The sequence below is a fragment of the Castor canadensis genome, chromosome 15 (assembly GCF_047511655.1).
Source record: "Castor canadensis chromosome 15, mCasCan1.hap1v2, whole genome shotgun sequence".
Taxonomy (NCBI): domain Eukaryota; kingdom Metazoa; phylum Chordata; class Mammalia; order Rodentia; family Castoridae; genus Castor; species Castor canadensis.
Genome location: NC_133400.1, coordinates 6,245,013 through 6,257,568, shown reverse-complemented (window position 1 = coordinate 6,257,568; position 12,556 = coordinate 6,245,013). Strand labels below are relative to the sequence as shown.

The window sequence follows — 12,556 nt, the reverse complement described above, 5'->3', positions numbered from 1 at the left end:
AACCTGGGTTGCAGTGGAAACAATGAAGTACTCTGTTAATAATGCCAGAGGTCTTTGATAGTGGACCCTGGTTGGTACTAGGCTTGTTAGAAGCAAATACCAGGACTCAAAAAGGGCCTGGTATGGTGGGTGAGATGCCAGGCTTGACACACGATGGCTTTCAGTATCCAGAGCAGTGGGCATGCTCCTTTCCTGTTGCAGACTGATACGTAGCTTCACTGTTTCTTTTTTCTTTTTTTGGTGTCTGCACTCAAACCTCCTAGAAGAGGTCTGAGATGTGGATGGTGCATTTTTGGGGTAGAGAGTTTTATAAGCTGTGGTGGATATCCAGCTAGTGAGAATTGGATGGTGTAAGTTACCTGTATACAGTACGTAGGTGTACACATGTGGATATACCTGTGGACACACAGGTTTGTATATCCACTCTGCTGTTTAGATAAATTGTCATAGGGTTTTTCCATATCACTACGCAAAGCTCTGCCTCTTCAAATTTCACAACAGATAAAAGGGAGGCTGTTATTTCTTATCACTCATATGCGTCCAGCTTTGCTCACTTAATCATTTAAAAGAGAATAGGCAAAAAAAATACATACAGGTTTCTATACCTTTGTTAGTTAAAAGTGTCAGGTGCTATTTTAACTGACAACACACACATGAGTACACACACTCATTTACTCCTCGCAGAAGCACCGTGCATAAGTACTGATACTGCTCCTGGTGTTCATATGAGGAAACGGGCGTGAAGTGATGTTACTGTCTGAAGTCACTGCCGGGAGTGGGGAGCTGGAGGTCAACCCAGGCAAGCTGGGCACAGAGCACATCTGCCCGTACCAGCCATGCCATTTCTTATGACTTGGTGGCCCCTGGGAATGTGGAGTTTGCAACCCCGACACTAGGCTGTTATTTCAGCCTCAGGTCGGAGCAGTGGCTCAGATAAACTTGGCTGGCAGAGTATGGTAGGTCTTTTCAGTCTCTGTGCTGCTGTGCACCTGAGGGTCAGGGATGCACAGGCCTGCTGTAGGGTCCATGCTGGCCACATTGATAAAGTCGTCTAGGTGGACAACGGCTCTGCTGATGACTAACAGAAAACCACCATGGTTGGTGAGGGAGCTCCTTCCTGCCTCCTTGGGCTCTGGGTTATTGAAGGATAGGTGGCAGGAGGCAGCCCCCCCTGGTGCCTCTGGACCTTACCCACTGCTTACCCACAAGCCTGGGACATGGCAGTCATGGCCATGAAAGTCTTGGTGATGGCTCTGCCATTGTCTTGTCATCCCAGAAGGCTCCAGCCACAGGGCTCAGGACCTGTGGGCATCACACCTGGCCTGGGCTGTAGGCTGGACAGCCCCACGACACAAAGGGTACACACCATTGTACTGTAGCCCTTTGCCCTCCCTGCACTCCAAGGGTGTGGTGCAGGGAGAATGGGTTTCTACCTAGGATGTACCCAAGGGAACTGAAAAGAGGTGTTCAGCTTTAGCCAAGCATCTGACATGAATGTTCACAACAGCCAAATGTCCATCAATGGATGGTAAACTGCGGTGTATATGACAGTGGAATGTTACGCATAACAGAGAGCGAAGTACTGATTCATGCCTCTGTGTGGATGAGTCTTAAAAATGCTGTGCCACGTGAAGAATCCAGATCCAAAAGACTGAATATTATTTGGTTCCTTTCATGTGAATTGTCCATATAGGCGATTCTGTAGAGATTGCGAGGAGGTCAGTGGTTGTTTAGGGTCAGTGTGGAGATGGAAGAGGATAAGGGAGTGAGATGATAAGAGAGATGAAGGGTCCATGTTTCCTTTTGTGTGACAAAAAGTGCTCTGAAATTGACTGTGGTAATGGTTGCAGATATCTGTAGATGCACTCAAACCTAATGAATTGTATGCTTTAAGTGGCTGAGTGGTAAGGTATGAGTTCTGTATCTTAACAGAGCTGTGTGTGTGTGTGTGTGTGTGTGTGTGTGTGTGTGTGTGTGTGTGTGTGTTTGTATGTGTGTGTAGAGGGGCTGTTTTAGAATTGGCATGCATATTCTTATGTTGCTTCTTCAACTCACCTGCTTGACTGTGAGCCCAGGATCAAATTCTGCCTCTTTTGCTTCCTGGCTGGTGAGTGTGGCCAAGGTCCTTTGCTTCTCCACATCTCAGTGTCCTCAGTTGTAAAACAGGGACAGTTGTCATTACACCTGCCTCATGGCACAGCTGTGAGAAATGAGTCGGTGTGGAGGATGCTGTCAGGCCCACTGACAGCCTGTCACCAGCTCATGCACATCTGGCTGCCATGGCTCCCAGCTGCCACCTGCCTGCCAAGTTGTACTCTTTATAAGCCAGCAACTGGCAGGGAGGACAGGAGGCCAGTGTCCCCACCTCCAGGAGGATGCTTCTCTGATGTGATTAATGCTCCAGACCCCCAACCAGGCTGATGCCCATCCCCCACCAGAACCACAGCATTGTTTAGCCTCCACCTCCTGCTCATCCCTCCCTGGCCACTGGCTGGCACCCCCGCCCCCAAGTTGTCACTTGAACAGGAATCCCTGCCTCTGGCTCCAGCAAACCACAAACCATTGGAAGGTGCCTCTGTGTAGTGAGTGTGCTGTAAGAGCTTTATTGTATTATAGCCTTTATTTTTGTCTTCAGGAACGAGACCAATATATCTGTCAGACCCTTGAGGGCTAGGATCAAGTGTATCCAATCTTTTAAGCATCTTGCTTCTAGCTAATACTTAAAAGTATGATGGGTAGTCCGTGTCCACGGTTAGGAAGACTGGATATGGTAAGAGATCTGTTCTTCCTGGCTTGAGCTATGGATTCAGCATAGCCCCAGTCAAAATCTAACAGAATACAGAAAAAAACTAAATTCTTTGTTTCCTGTTCTCAAAAGCTCAGTACAACACAAAATGCCTCACCTCTGAGAAATGAAAAACCGAGGTGTTTCTTTTTCTTCCTTCTTTCCTTCCTTGTCACTCAGCGCTCAGCACCACCCATGCAGGGTTTTCCCCACACACCAAGCCCGCATTGCTCCAGTGGACAGCATCTGGGTGTTGTCTGATTGAGTTTAATTCTGGCACTGTTCACCTGCAGATCATATCAGAGCCCACAGGCTGGGGCTCGGTCCCACAAGAGCACCCACACTACACAAGCCCCATGCTTCTGACTGACCAGCTACAATTGGGGTTCCCATAACCTCGTCCTTGGTTTCAGTGCATTCACTACAGTGTCTCACAGAATCCAATGAAACACTAATTTATTGTAAAGAATATTACAGAGGACCCGGGTGGGGTAGCTCACACCCGTAAGTCCAGCTACTAAGGAGGCAGAGAGTAGGAGGATCATGGTTTGAGACCAGTCTGGGCAAAGAGTTATTGAGACCAGTAAAAGGCTGGGTGTGGTGGCATGTGCTTGTCACCCATCTTCCTGGGAAGCATAAACATGAGGCTAGTGGTTCAGGGCAGCCTGTGAATAAAAGCAAGACCCTAATTTAAAAATTAAGTAAAGCGACAAGGGCTGGTGGCACCACTCTAGTGAAAGAGTGCCTGCCTAGCAAGTGCAGGGCCCTGAGTTCAATACTCAGAACCTCCCCTCCTCCACAAAAAGACTATTACAGAGGATACAGATGAACAGATTTAGGAGACGCACAGGGCAAGGTGTAGGGGAGGCTGCAGAACTTCTGAACTCTCTGGTGGGCCCCCTGCAGGAGCCTCCATGTGAATCAACCATAGCTCTCTGAGCTCTGTCCTGTTGGGTTTGGATGGAAGGTTCATTATATAGGATGATTGATTCAATCATTGGCCATTGTGGTCAACTTAACACTCAGCCCGTCTTCTCCCTGAAGGGTGGGGTTGGGACTGAAAGTTCCAGCCCTGTAGTCACATGGTTGGGTCCTCCAGCAACGAGCTGCCATCCTGAGGCTCTCCAGGGGCCCCCAACTGTGCAAAAGACACATCACTTTGGAAATGCCAAGGATTTTAGGAGTTGTGTCAGAAAATCTCAGCAAGTTCTGCTGTGGACATTGACAAACCACATCTAACATTTATGTGGAAAGGCCAAAGACCTAGAGGAGCCAAATTAACATTGAAGACAAGCAGAGTTAGAGGACTGCATTACCTGAACTGCAGTAAGCGAGGAAGTGCAATCATGGCACAAAAGGAAAATAAATGAACAGATCAAAGCTCAAGACAGAGAGGCCAGGAGTGAGCTCACACACACCATCCTCTGATCTTTGACAAAAGAACAAAGGCCATTAAGTGGAGAAAGGATAGAAGTGTGGTGATCCTGGGGAGAAGAAAGATGGAGTAGTCAGGTGATGTAGTGGAGGTAGTCAGCCTGGCCGATGCAGGCATGTCCCTGCAGCTTTTCCTGGGACAGGCCTGGCTTTGAGGGGTGCTTCTTGCTCTGAAGTGAAGTGCTCAGGTTTAGAGTGGCTCTTGGCATTTCACACTCTTTCTTACCATGCTCCTGTCTCATCCGTGTGTTTACGCATCTCTTCCATCTGTCTTGAGTGGCTTGACTCTGTTCCTGACGTCTCTGCCCTTCTTTTATCCCATCTGAGTCTCTGTTTCCATTGGTCTTCTTTGTCCCCTCTTCTGTATTCCTCCCTCCCTGTCCCCTGAGCAGTCCCCATCTCTCTCCATCACCTTCCTTGTCAAGACCACCATATGCTGGCCACTGTGCTGGGTTGGGGACACGGTGTGAGGAAAGAGAGCTGTGATTGCAGATTCTCTCTGATAAGTACGGGCCTGCTAAGTGCTGTGGAGGAGAGGGAGGAACAGGGCTTGCTGTGGATCACAGCAGGAGTTATAAGGTTGTCTGAGTTCCATGCTGGTAGAGCTGAGATTAGAAGGGATGACTTGGAGCAAACCAGGTTTAGAATCAGTCCTAGTTGGGACAATGGCACAGGCTAATGTCCTGTGGTAGGAGTGGGTGTCAGCTGCTCGTGGCTACAGTGTGGTCCTCAGTTCTAACACAGGTGTGGGAAACTGTTGAAGAGTGGCATGAGCATTTCCTAGAGATGGCTCTGGTGGGGACGTGCTGCTGCAGGCAGACAGGTGAGTCACCTCAGTAGACAAAGCAAGATACAGTGGCAGCTTAGATCATGGCGCTGGAAACAAATAGAAGTCGACAGCTTCCAGAGCAATTCTGGAAGTAGAATTGATAAGACTTAGTGATTGCCAGCTGACAGTGTTACATTGTTTGAATTTTTTCCTCTGGTTATGTACATGTGTCAAAATTTTCATTAAAATTCTGCAAGGGAAAAAAATCCTCACAGATTCCCACTGATAGACGCTGTGGGTAAGAGACTTGTTAAACTACGTAGAAAAAGAAAAGAAAGTCCTGGGCTGTGACCAGCCTGGTGGGTGAGTAACTGTTTTTGAAAACAAACCTTCATCCCATAAAAAAGTTTTAGATAACTGTAAAACAGCTAGACAGGGAATGCTGATTTGCTCCTAGAACCACAGAAAGGATGTTTTATTATTTATTTACTTTGGCAGTACTGGGGTTTGAATTTGGGTCTCAAACTTGCTAGGCAGGTGCTCTACCACTTGAGCCACTCCACCAGCCTGGGATCTGTTTTTTTGGGGAGTGAAGATAGAGTGGAGGTCTAGGTTGGGTGGAGAATGGGCCCTGTCCCCCAGCCCTTCTTTCTACCCCACCATGGCTTAGAGATGCCATTGCCCCCCTTGCAAGACCACCTGTAATTGATAAGTGATTTTAAAACTTTGTTTTGAAATAATTTCAAACTCACATGGTCCCTGCCACCCCCAAATAGCAAAACTACCCTGTGAACCATTCATTTGGGTCTCCCAGAGAGAGCTTTTCCCTGACCGTGGTGATCAAAGCCAGACACTGACATGTGAGAGTCCAGACATGAACTGGTCTCCACCATCTTTTACACGTACTCATTTTTGTGTGGTATTTTATTTCTGTTGTGGTGTGTGATCTGTGAATGGGATCACATGAATAGCTATGTGTGAGAACCACCCCGCCATCAACGTGGGACAGGACAAATGCTGTGTTTAGTCTATTCATGTTATTTTGTGACTCTCCTTCCCAGAATCCTTTTCAGTAGAGCGAGACGTGAGGACGAGAGAGTGGAACGCTTTCAGCTCATCTGTCCCCTCTCCTCGAATTCTCTGCTTCCCCCATCGTTACCTGGCAACAGCCATGAACCTTTGCTGCTATTTTCGCTCTGACTCTGAATTGTCTTTCCTCATTACACAGGATGCCATGCATGATAAGTGTCAATTAAAAAATAATGAAACATTCAAAAAAGCACTTTCTTACGTGTCTAGATTTAACTCAGCCCTCCTCTTTCATTCCTGGCCAGAGCCACCTCTCTGCCTCCTGCCATTGGTGCAGAGCAGGTCCTCCTTCCTCCCTCTCTCTCAGACTTTTCTGTTTAGTGCGTGTACTCTGTTCAGCCCAAGTGCTGAGATTACAGGTATGGACCACCATTCCCCTCCTCCTCTTCTTCCTCCTCCTCCTCCTCCTCCTCCCCCTCCCCCTCCTCCTCCTCCTCCTCCTTCTTCTTCTTCTCTCTCTCTCTTTCTCTCTCTTTCATTCATTCAGGACTTTGTTTTTCTTTACCCCCTTGAATTGAGCCAGAGAATACTTGGAGCTTTTGGGACTCGAGGGAAGAGCTGATCGAAGTCAGGGTCACTAGGACGGTTGAACCTTTCGTGCTGTTCAGAGTGACGGGTGGTGAGCATCATTGCTCTTCTGTTGTTTTGACAGGATGTTCTGTGTCCCTTCTCTCAACTCTGACTTCCATCAGCAAAACTGATTGTCCTAGCTTTAATGTATCTATCTTGGGAAGGGGACAAGAGGAAATCTCAAACCTTTTGTGTCAGGCAGCTTTCTGTTGCAGTGATGAAACACCTGAGAAAATCAACTTACAGGAGGAAGGGATGGTTTTGGCTCATGGTTTCAGAGGTTTCAGGCCCTGGTCACTTGACTCTATTGTTCCTGGGCCATGATGAAGCAGAACATCATGGCAGGAATCCCATGGTGGAGGGAAGCTGCTCACCTCATGCTGGGACTGGAAGAAGATGTGCCCTTCCAGCAACCTCCCCAGTGACCTACTTCTACCAGTGGTCCCCTTCCTAAAGTCCCCACAGCCTCCTGATAGCCCACTAAGTTATGAAGCCATCACTGTGACCCAGTCACCTCCCACAGGCCCACCTCTGAACACTGCTGCATTGGGAACCAAGCCTTTAACAAAAATCTGGGGACATGTAGGATTCAAAGCAGAAGAGCCATCCCACTCCATGTAGTTGGCAGGTGCCTGGGGAGGTTCCGGGTCTTCCATCCGCTCCCAGGAGGAGTGGGGCCTGAACTCACATGGGGACCCAGGTACAGAGCTGGCCTCATGAGTCCCTTCTGGGGGCCAGAGGAGCTGCCCAGGTGCAGGGGTGAGGCTGTGTCCTTGGGTGCGGTGGACTTGGCTTCTGATTGGCTCCTGCTTGTTTCCTTTCAGTGGATATCATGGAAATAAAGGAAATCCGCCCGGGGAAGAATGCCAAGGATTTTGAGCGGGCAAAAGCCGTGCGCCAGAAGGAGGACTGCTGCTTCACCATCCTGTATGGCACCCACTTCGTCCTCAGCACACTCAGCTTGGCAAGTGGGTGCACATTTGTCTGCTTTCCCCCTCCCGGTTCCTCAGTTCCCTCCTTAGGAAGCTCTCTAGTAGCAGATGCTCACTCCTCCCTGTCCACTAACAGGCATCATGGGCATCATCGTCCTAGCACTGCTGTTTTCCAGCTGTGTGTCTCTGGGCAAGCAACTTAACCTCCCTGAGCTGCAATTTGCTCAGTTGTGAAATGGAGAAAATCATGCCTGCCTCACTGGGGTGTTGGAAGGAGCATGTTAAGTTTGCCTGGCTCCCTTTGAGAGTTGAATAAATTGTGGTTAATATGATTACTACTGGACAGAAGATGTCACCTGTTCTCCTTCAGCAGATACTGATCCAAGGAGACCGTCCTGGGATCTTATGTGTACATGCATACGTGCACACACATACATGCACACACTACGTGCACAGATCACACACATGCAGGTACACAGCACACAATACACTCCAAATGCACACAGCACACGCACAAGCATGCACACTGCACATACTTGCACAGCCACGAACACTGTGTGCAGACTTGCATACAGCACACACGTGCACACACATGCATGGATACCACACCACACGCATGCATACAATAGGTACATGTATGCATGCACACCTCACACACATGCATACACATCGTTAGGTTTTAGTAGCTTTCAGGTCCAGTCCTTGAACTACTGAGTTAGAAGTGTAAGCACAGTCACAATTAATGCCAAAAAATAAATGCTGAAATGCTACAGAAGGAGACCAAAGTGGTGGACTACAAGAGTTAGGTGCTGGAGGAACATTTAGTTAGAGGTCAAACAGCTCTGATTAATTTCCCATTCATCCTTTTATCAAGCATCTCATGAGCACGTGCTCTGCGCCAGGCTGTGCTGGCAGTCAGTAGAGCCAGAGTGAGGACTAAGACCATGTTCTTGCCCTTAGAGCCTGCAGTGTGAACATCTTGGGGAGTTGGCAGTGTAGGTAGGCAGCTATGGCACCCTTTGATCAGAACCATGGCTCACACACAGCACAGCATGCTGAGGACTTCAGCGGCCCTTATTCCACAGTAGGCTTTGTAAGGAGTTACTTTGAAATTGGGTTTGGAGGTATCAGTAAGAGTTGGAAGGACAGAGGGAAGGTAGTCCAGGGAACAAGAGCTCAGCGGAGGGAAGTAGCCAGCTGGATGTGGGAAATGGTGAGTGAATGCCTGGCTCATGGTGCGTGGAAGGTGGTAGAGATGGGGAAGAAAGGCGTGACCCCTGACCCTGTAGCCCCACCTGCAGGCTGAGCCCTGGCCATTGCTCTTGGTAGGGAGACCACAAGTGCCCAAGGCTGGGAGTCCAGGATGCCAGTTTTGGAGTGTCCCATTCTGAGGTCCTTCTAGAGCCCTGAATTCCAGACCTTGGCTGAGATTCTAGCTTTTCACTCATCACCCTGGGACACATAGTCCTTCTGAGTCAGTTTTCTCCTCATCCTCCTGGAAGAATGAGGTTGGTGACCTTGGCAGGCTGTTCACAGAGTGACCAGGTGCCTGTCACCTGACAGATGTTTAACAGTGAGGATGCATCTGCAGTGCCTGGTGCATGGCACTGATGAGGCAGGAACCTGTGAATGTCACACAGTCCTGCAGTGATGGCATGGACTTCAGTGGCCATCTTCCTCTGTGCATGGGGCAACCTTTTTACCACTGCTGTAGCCCCTTTTCTCATGTCAACACCATCATCTGCTCCCAGCCCTTCCCCGGCCTCCATCAGAAACAGGACTGTGGTACACATTCTCGTGGGTCCTGCACCTTACTCATTGCCATAACGCTAGAAGCTACCACTCTTCAGCAGGACAAGATGAGAAGTTCGAGCTTCTGAGCCAGTGGTTCTTGGCAGAGCAGTGCCCTCCCAAGGTGTCCATGTCCTGCCACCTGGGACCTGTAAATGTGTTGCTCAGCATGGAGAAGGGGACTTTGCAGGGATGATGGAATTAAGCGTTCTCTTGGGCAGATTATCCTGGATTAGCTGGTGGAATCACAATGCTGCTTCTGAGAGGGTAGCAGAAGGGTCCGCTTTAGAGGAGGAGACATGAGGGTGGAAGCAGAGGTCAGAGTGAGGTGGGGCCACAAACCAAGGAATGCATATGGCCTCTAGAAGCGAGGATTCTTCCCCAAGCTCTAGGAGTGCAGGCCTGCCAATTTATTTTAGATTTTGACCTCTGTAGCAGAAGGAAATCTGTGTACTTTAATCCTCAAGTGTGTGGTTATTTGTTACAGCCTCAGAAGTGACGAAGACCTGAGAGCTGGATACACACTGGCACTGCCTGGGAGAGTCCCCTGCCTTCCTTCTGATTTAGTTTTTATGGGGTGGGGCCCAGGCATTGGGGTTTTGAATGCTCTGAGAAGCTGGGGCTGAGAACCCCAGTCCTTGAGTCCAATCTGGGTTCAAAATCTTCAGCTTTTTTACTCATGGCATCAGTGTGCTGCCATGACAGGTAGCAGAGTGGACTCTTGTTTAAAATTCTGTTTGCCACGGTCTTAGTCTGTTTTGGCTGCCATAGATACCAGATTGGGTGGTTGGAACAATAGGGGCTTATTTTGATACAGTTCTGGAAGTCCAAGGTTATGGTGCTGTTATGGTTGGGTGCTGGTGAGAGCCTCCCCTTGGCTGGCTGATGGCTGCCTCCTCTCCTTGTATTCATGTGGCCTTTCTCAGTGAGCACTTGATAGGGAGGAAGGTCAGGGTCTCTTTCTCTTCTTCAGAAGGGCACCAATCCTTTCCTAGGGGTCCCACCCCCCATGACCTAATTTAAATCTGATGACCCCACCTCCACTGTGGGGAGGGCTTCCATACTTGAATTCTAGGGAACATATTGAGTCCAGAACGACCACCTAAAAGCTGTGTGGCCTCAGACACACCACTGAACCTGTCTTAGACTTGGTTTCTCCCTGTGTTGAGTGGGAATAACCACACCACCTCCCTCATAGCTCATTGGTCAAGGTTAGACAAGTACAGGGAAGGAACATAGAGTGGTGCCTAGCCAACAGTAGCACACAGATGACATCAGCTGCTGTTTAGAACAGCAGGAGTGAAGGTCACACTAGTATTGTCACTCTTGTCTGTTGCCATTAGTCATGGGAAAGAGCCCACTTATTATTTATTCCAAGTGTGGCCTTATCTCGGACAAGCAGGTCCCAGGCCACCAAGGTTGAAGGAGATGGTCTTTGGGTGTCGTGCAGTTCTACAAGCCAGCCCAGGTCTGTCCCCTTCTGTGGTCTTCAGTGTGCTTGTGCTGGCTCTCCAGGCAGAGGTCTTCCCAGAAATTCACACAGCATTTCTTCTTCTTCCATTCCCTCTCCAGCTGACTCTAAAGAGGACGCCGTTAAATGGCTCTCTGGCTTGAAAATCTTACACCAAGAAGCGATGGTGGCGTCTACTCCCACCATGATCGAGAGGTACCTGATTCGTCCCTTTTTCTCTGTCCTCGCTCACCCACTCCTTTGTTCTGCTGCCTTTGGGAGTATGAACCCAGGGAAGAAAAATGGGACCTCACGTCTCTGAGGTTCATTGAATGCCTTGTATGCAGTGGTGCTCAGTAGTGGTTGTGGATGCTCCAGTGTTTCAGATAGGCTTCTCTCTTAATTGGTGTTTAGCTATGGCTTTGGGGTGAGCAGTGAGTCGGAACTGAGACTGTAACACCCACTGGTGGTGTGTGTTGGAGACCCATTAAATCCAACACACAGTAAATCCAAGCCACAATCCTCTGTGCTTCTGCTGCAAAGGATTTAATAAGGGATAAGTGGACTGACAAGGGTGCCTCGGGGTAGGGTCTGGAAATGGCCACCTGTCACTTCCTCATGGACGATGAAGGCCTCAGGGCTGTCTTTAGTGTGGTGAGGGTGTGGGTGGGGTTGGGTTGTGAGTTACAACCCCACAGTGAACCGAGGCCTCCACTTTGTACTCTGTTTCTTGCTAGATTTTTGGGGATTTGTCACTTTATAGAAACCCAGCCTTTACTTGTGGAACAGGCCCTTGTGGCTGAGAGGTTGTCAGCCACAGTAGAAAACTGCTTTCCAACCTGCCCTGGGAGGAAGCAGGAAGCAGGAAAACCCTTTGGTTTCAGATTCTTTTGCCCCATCCCATAGAATTTACCTGGATGTACACTGTTTTCTAATGTGTTCTCTCCCCACCCTCCTGTTTTTCTCTCTCTCATCTCAAATCTCTTTCTAGTTGGCTGAGGAAGCAGATTTATTCTGTAGATCAAACCAGAAGAAACAGGTAAGAATCACTCACAATTCTGCAGTTTTCTTTGGACTCTGATTTTTGTTCCTTATTTAAATGTGCCGAGGGATTTGAGGCATGTCAGGTCTTCTGGTGGCCAAGGTCCTCGTGAGTTTGGATTTGCCAGACGCTGTGTTAAGAGCTGGGGGGGGGGGGGGCTATGGTGACCCAATCCTTAGCACAGGTGGAACCTCCATTCTGACAGAAAATTCAGCTCCAGTGGCAGAGGTGACATCTCCTCCGTGGGCACTGGGGCCTCGTCACAAACACCAGCCAGCACCTTCCTTTGTCCTGGGAACACAGTGGGAAACATGACCAGTGTGGCACCTGCACGTTGTGTCAGGAGAGAGGCTGGCCACGCGGAGATAACAACTTGGATGGCCGTGACGTGCTGGCCTTGTGATGACACGTCCATCAGGCCACTTCCCGTCCGTCCAGGGGACGGTCCCTGCAGCACACACGCAGAGCTCTGTGCCAGCCAGTCTTTTCTTCCCCAGATGTGTAGCTTGGGTTTTTCCTGAGGTGACTGTTGTGTAGCCCCAGAAATCATTTCCTTTTGACGGCCACAGAGTCACTCCCTGTCCTGAGTTAGCACTGTGGTAAAAGCTTTTCGCCGCCTTTGTGTGACCTCGATGCAAGAAGGGTAAATCCTTCCACGTGGAGCTGCAGCTGCGGGTCACATCGTGTAGCAGCT

The 12,556-nt window shown here is 49.2% G+C and overlaps 1 protein-coding gene across 1 annotated transcript in view; it reads left to right on the top strand.

Annotated features, from left to right (window-relative positions):
• The window catches only part of Plcg2 (phospholipase C gamma 2), a 130,565-nt gene that overhangs the window by 45,484 nt on the left and 72,525 nt on the right, over positions 1–12,556 (top strand). The window contains exons 3-5 of the mRNA XM_020179755.2: positions 7,472–7,615; positions 10,943–11,036; positions 11,812–11,859. Of these exons, the coding sequence (XP_020035344.2) occupies positions 7,472–7,615; positions 10,943–11,036; positions 11,812–11,859 (286 nt within the window). The remainder of the gene's footprint in view (positions 1–7,471; positions 7,616–10,942; positions 11,037–11,811; positions 11,860–12,556) is intronic.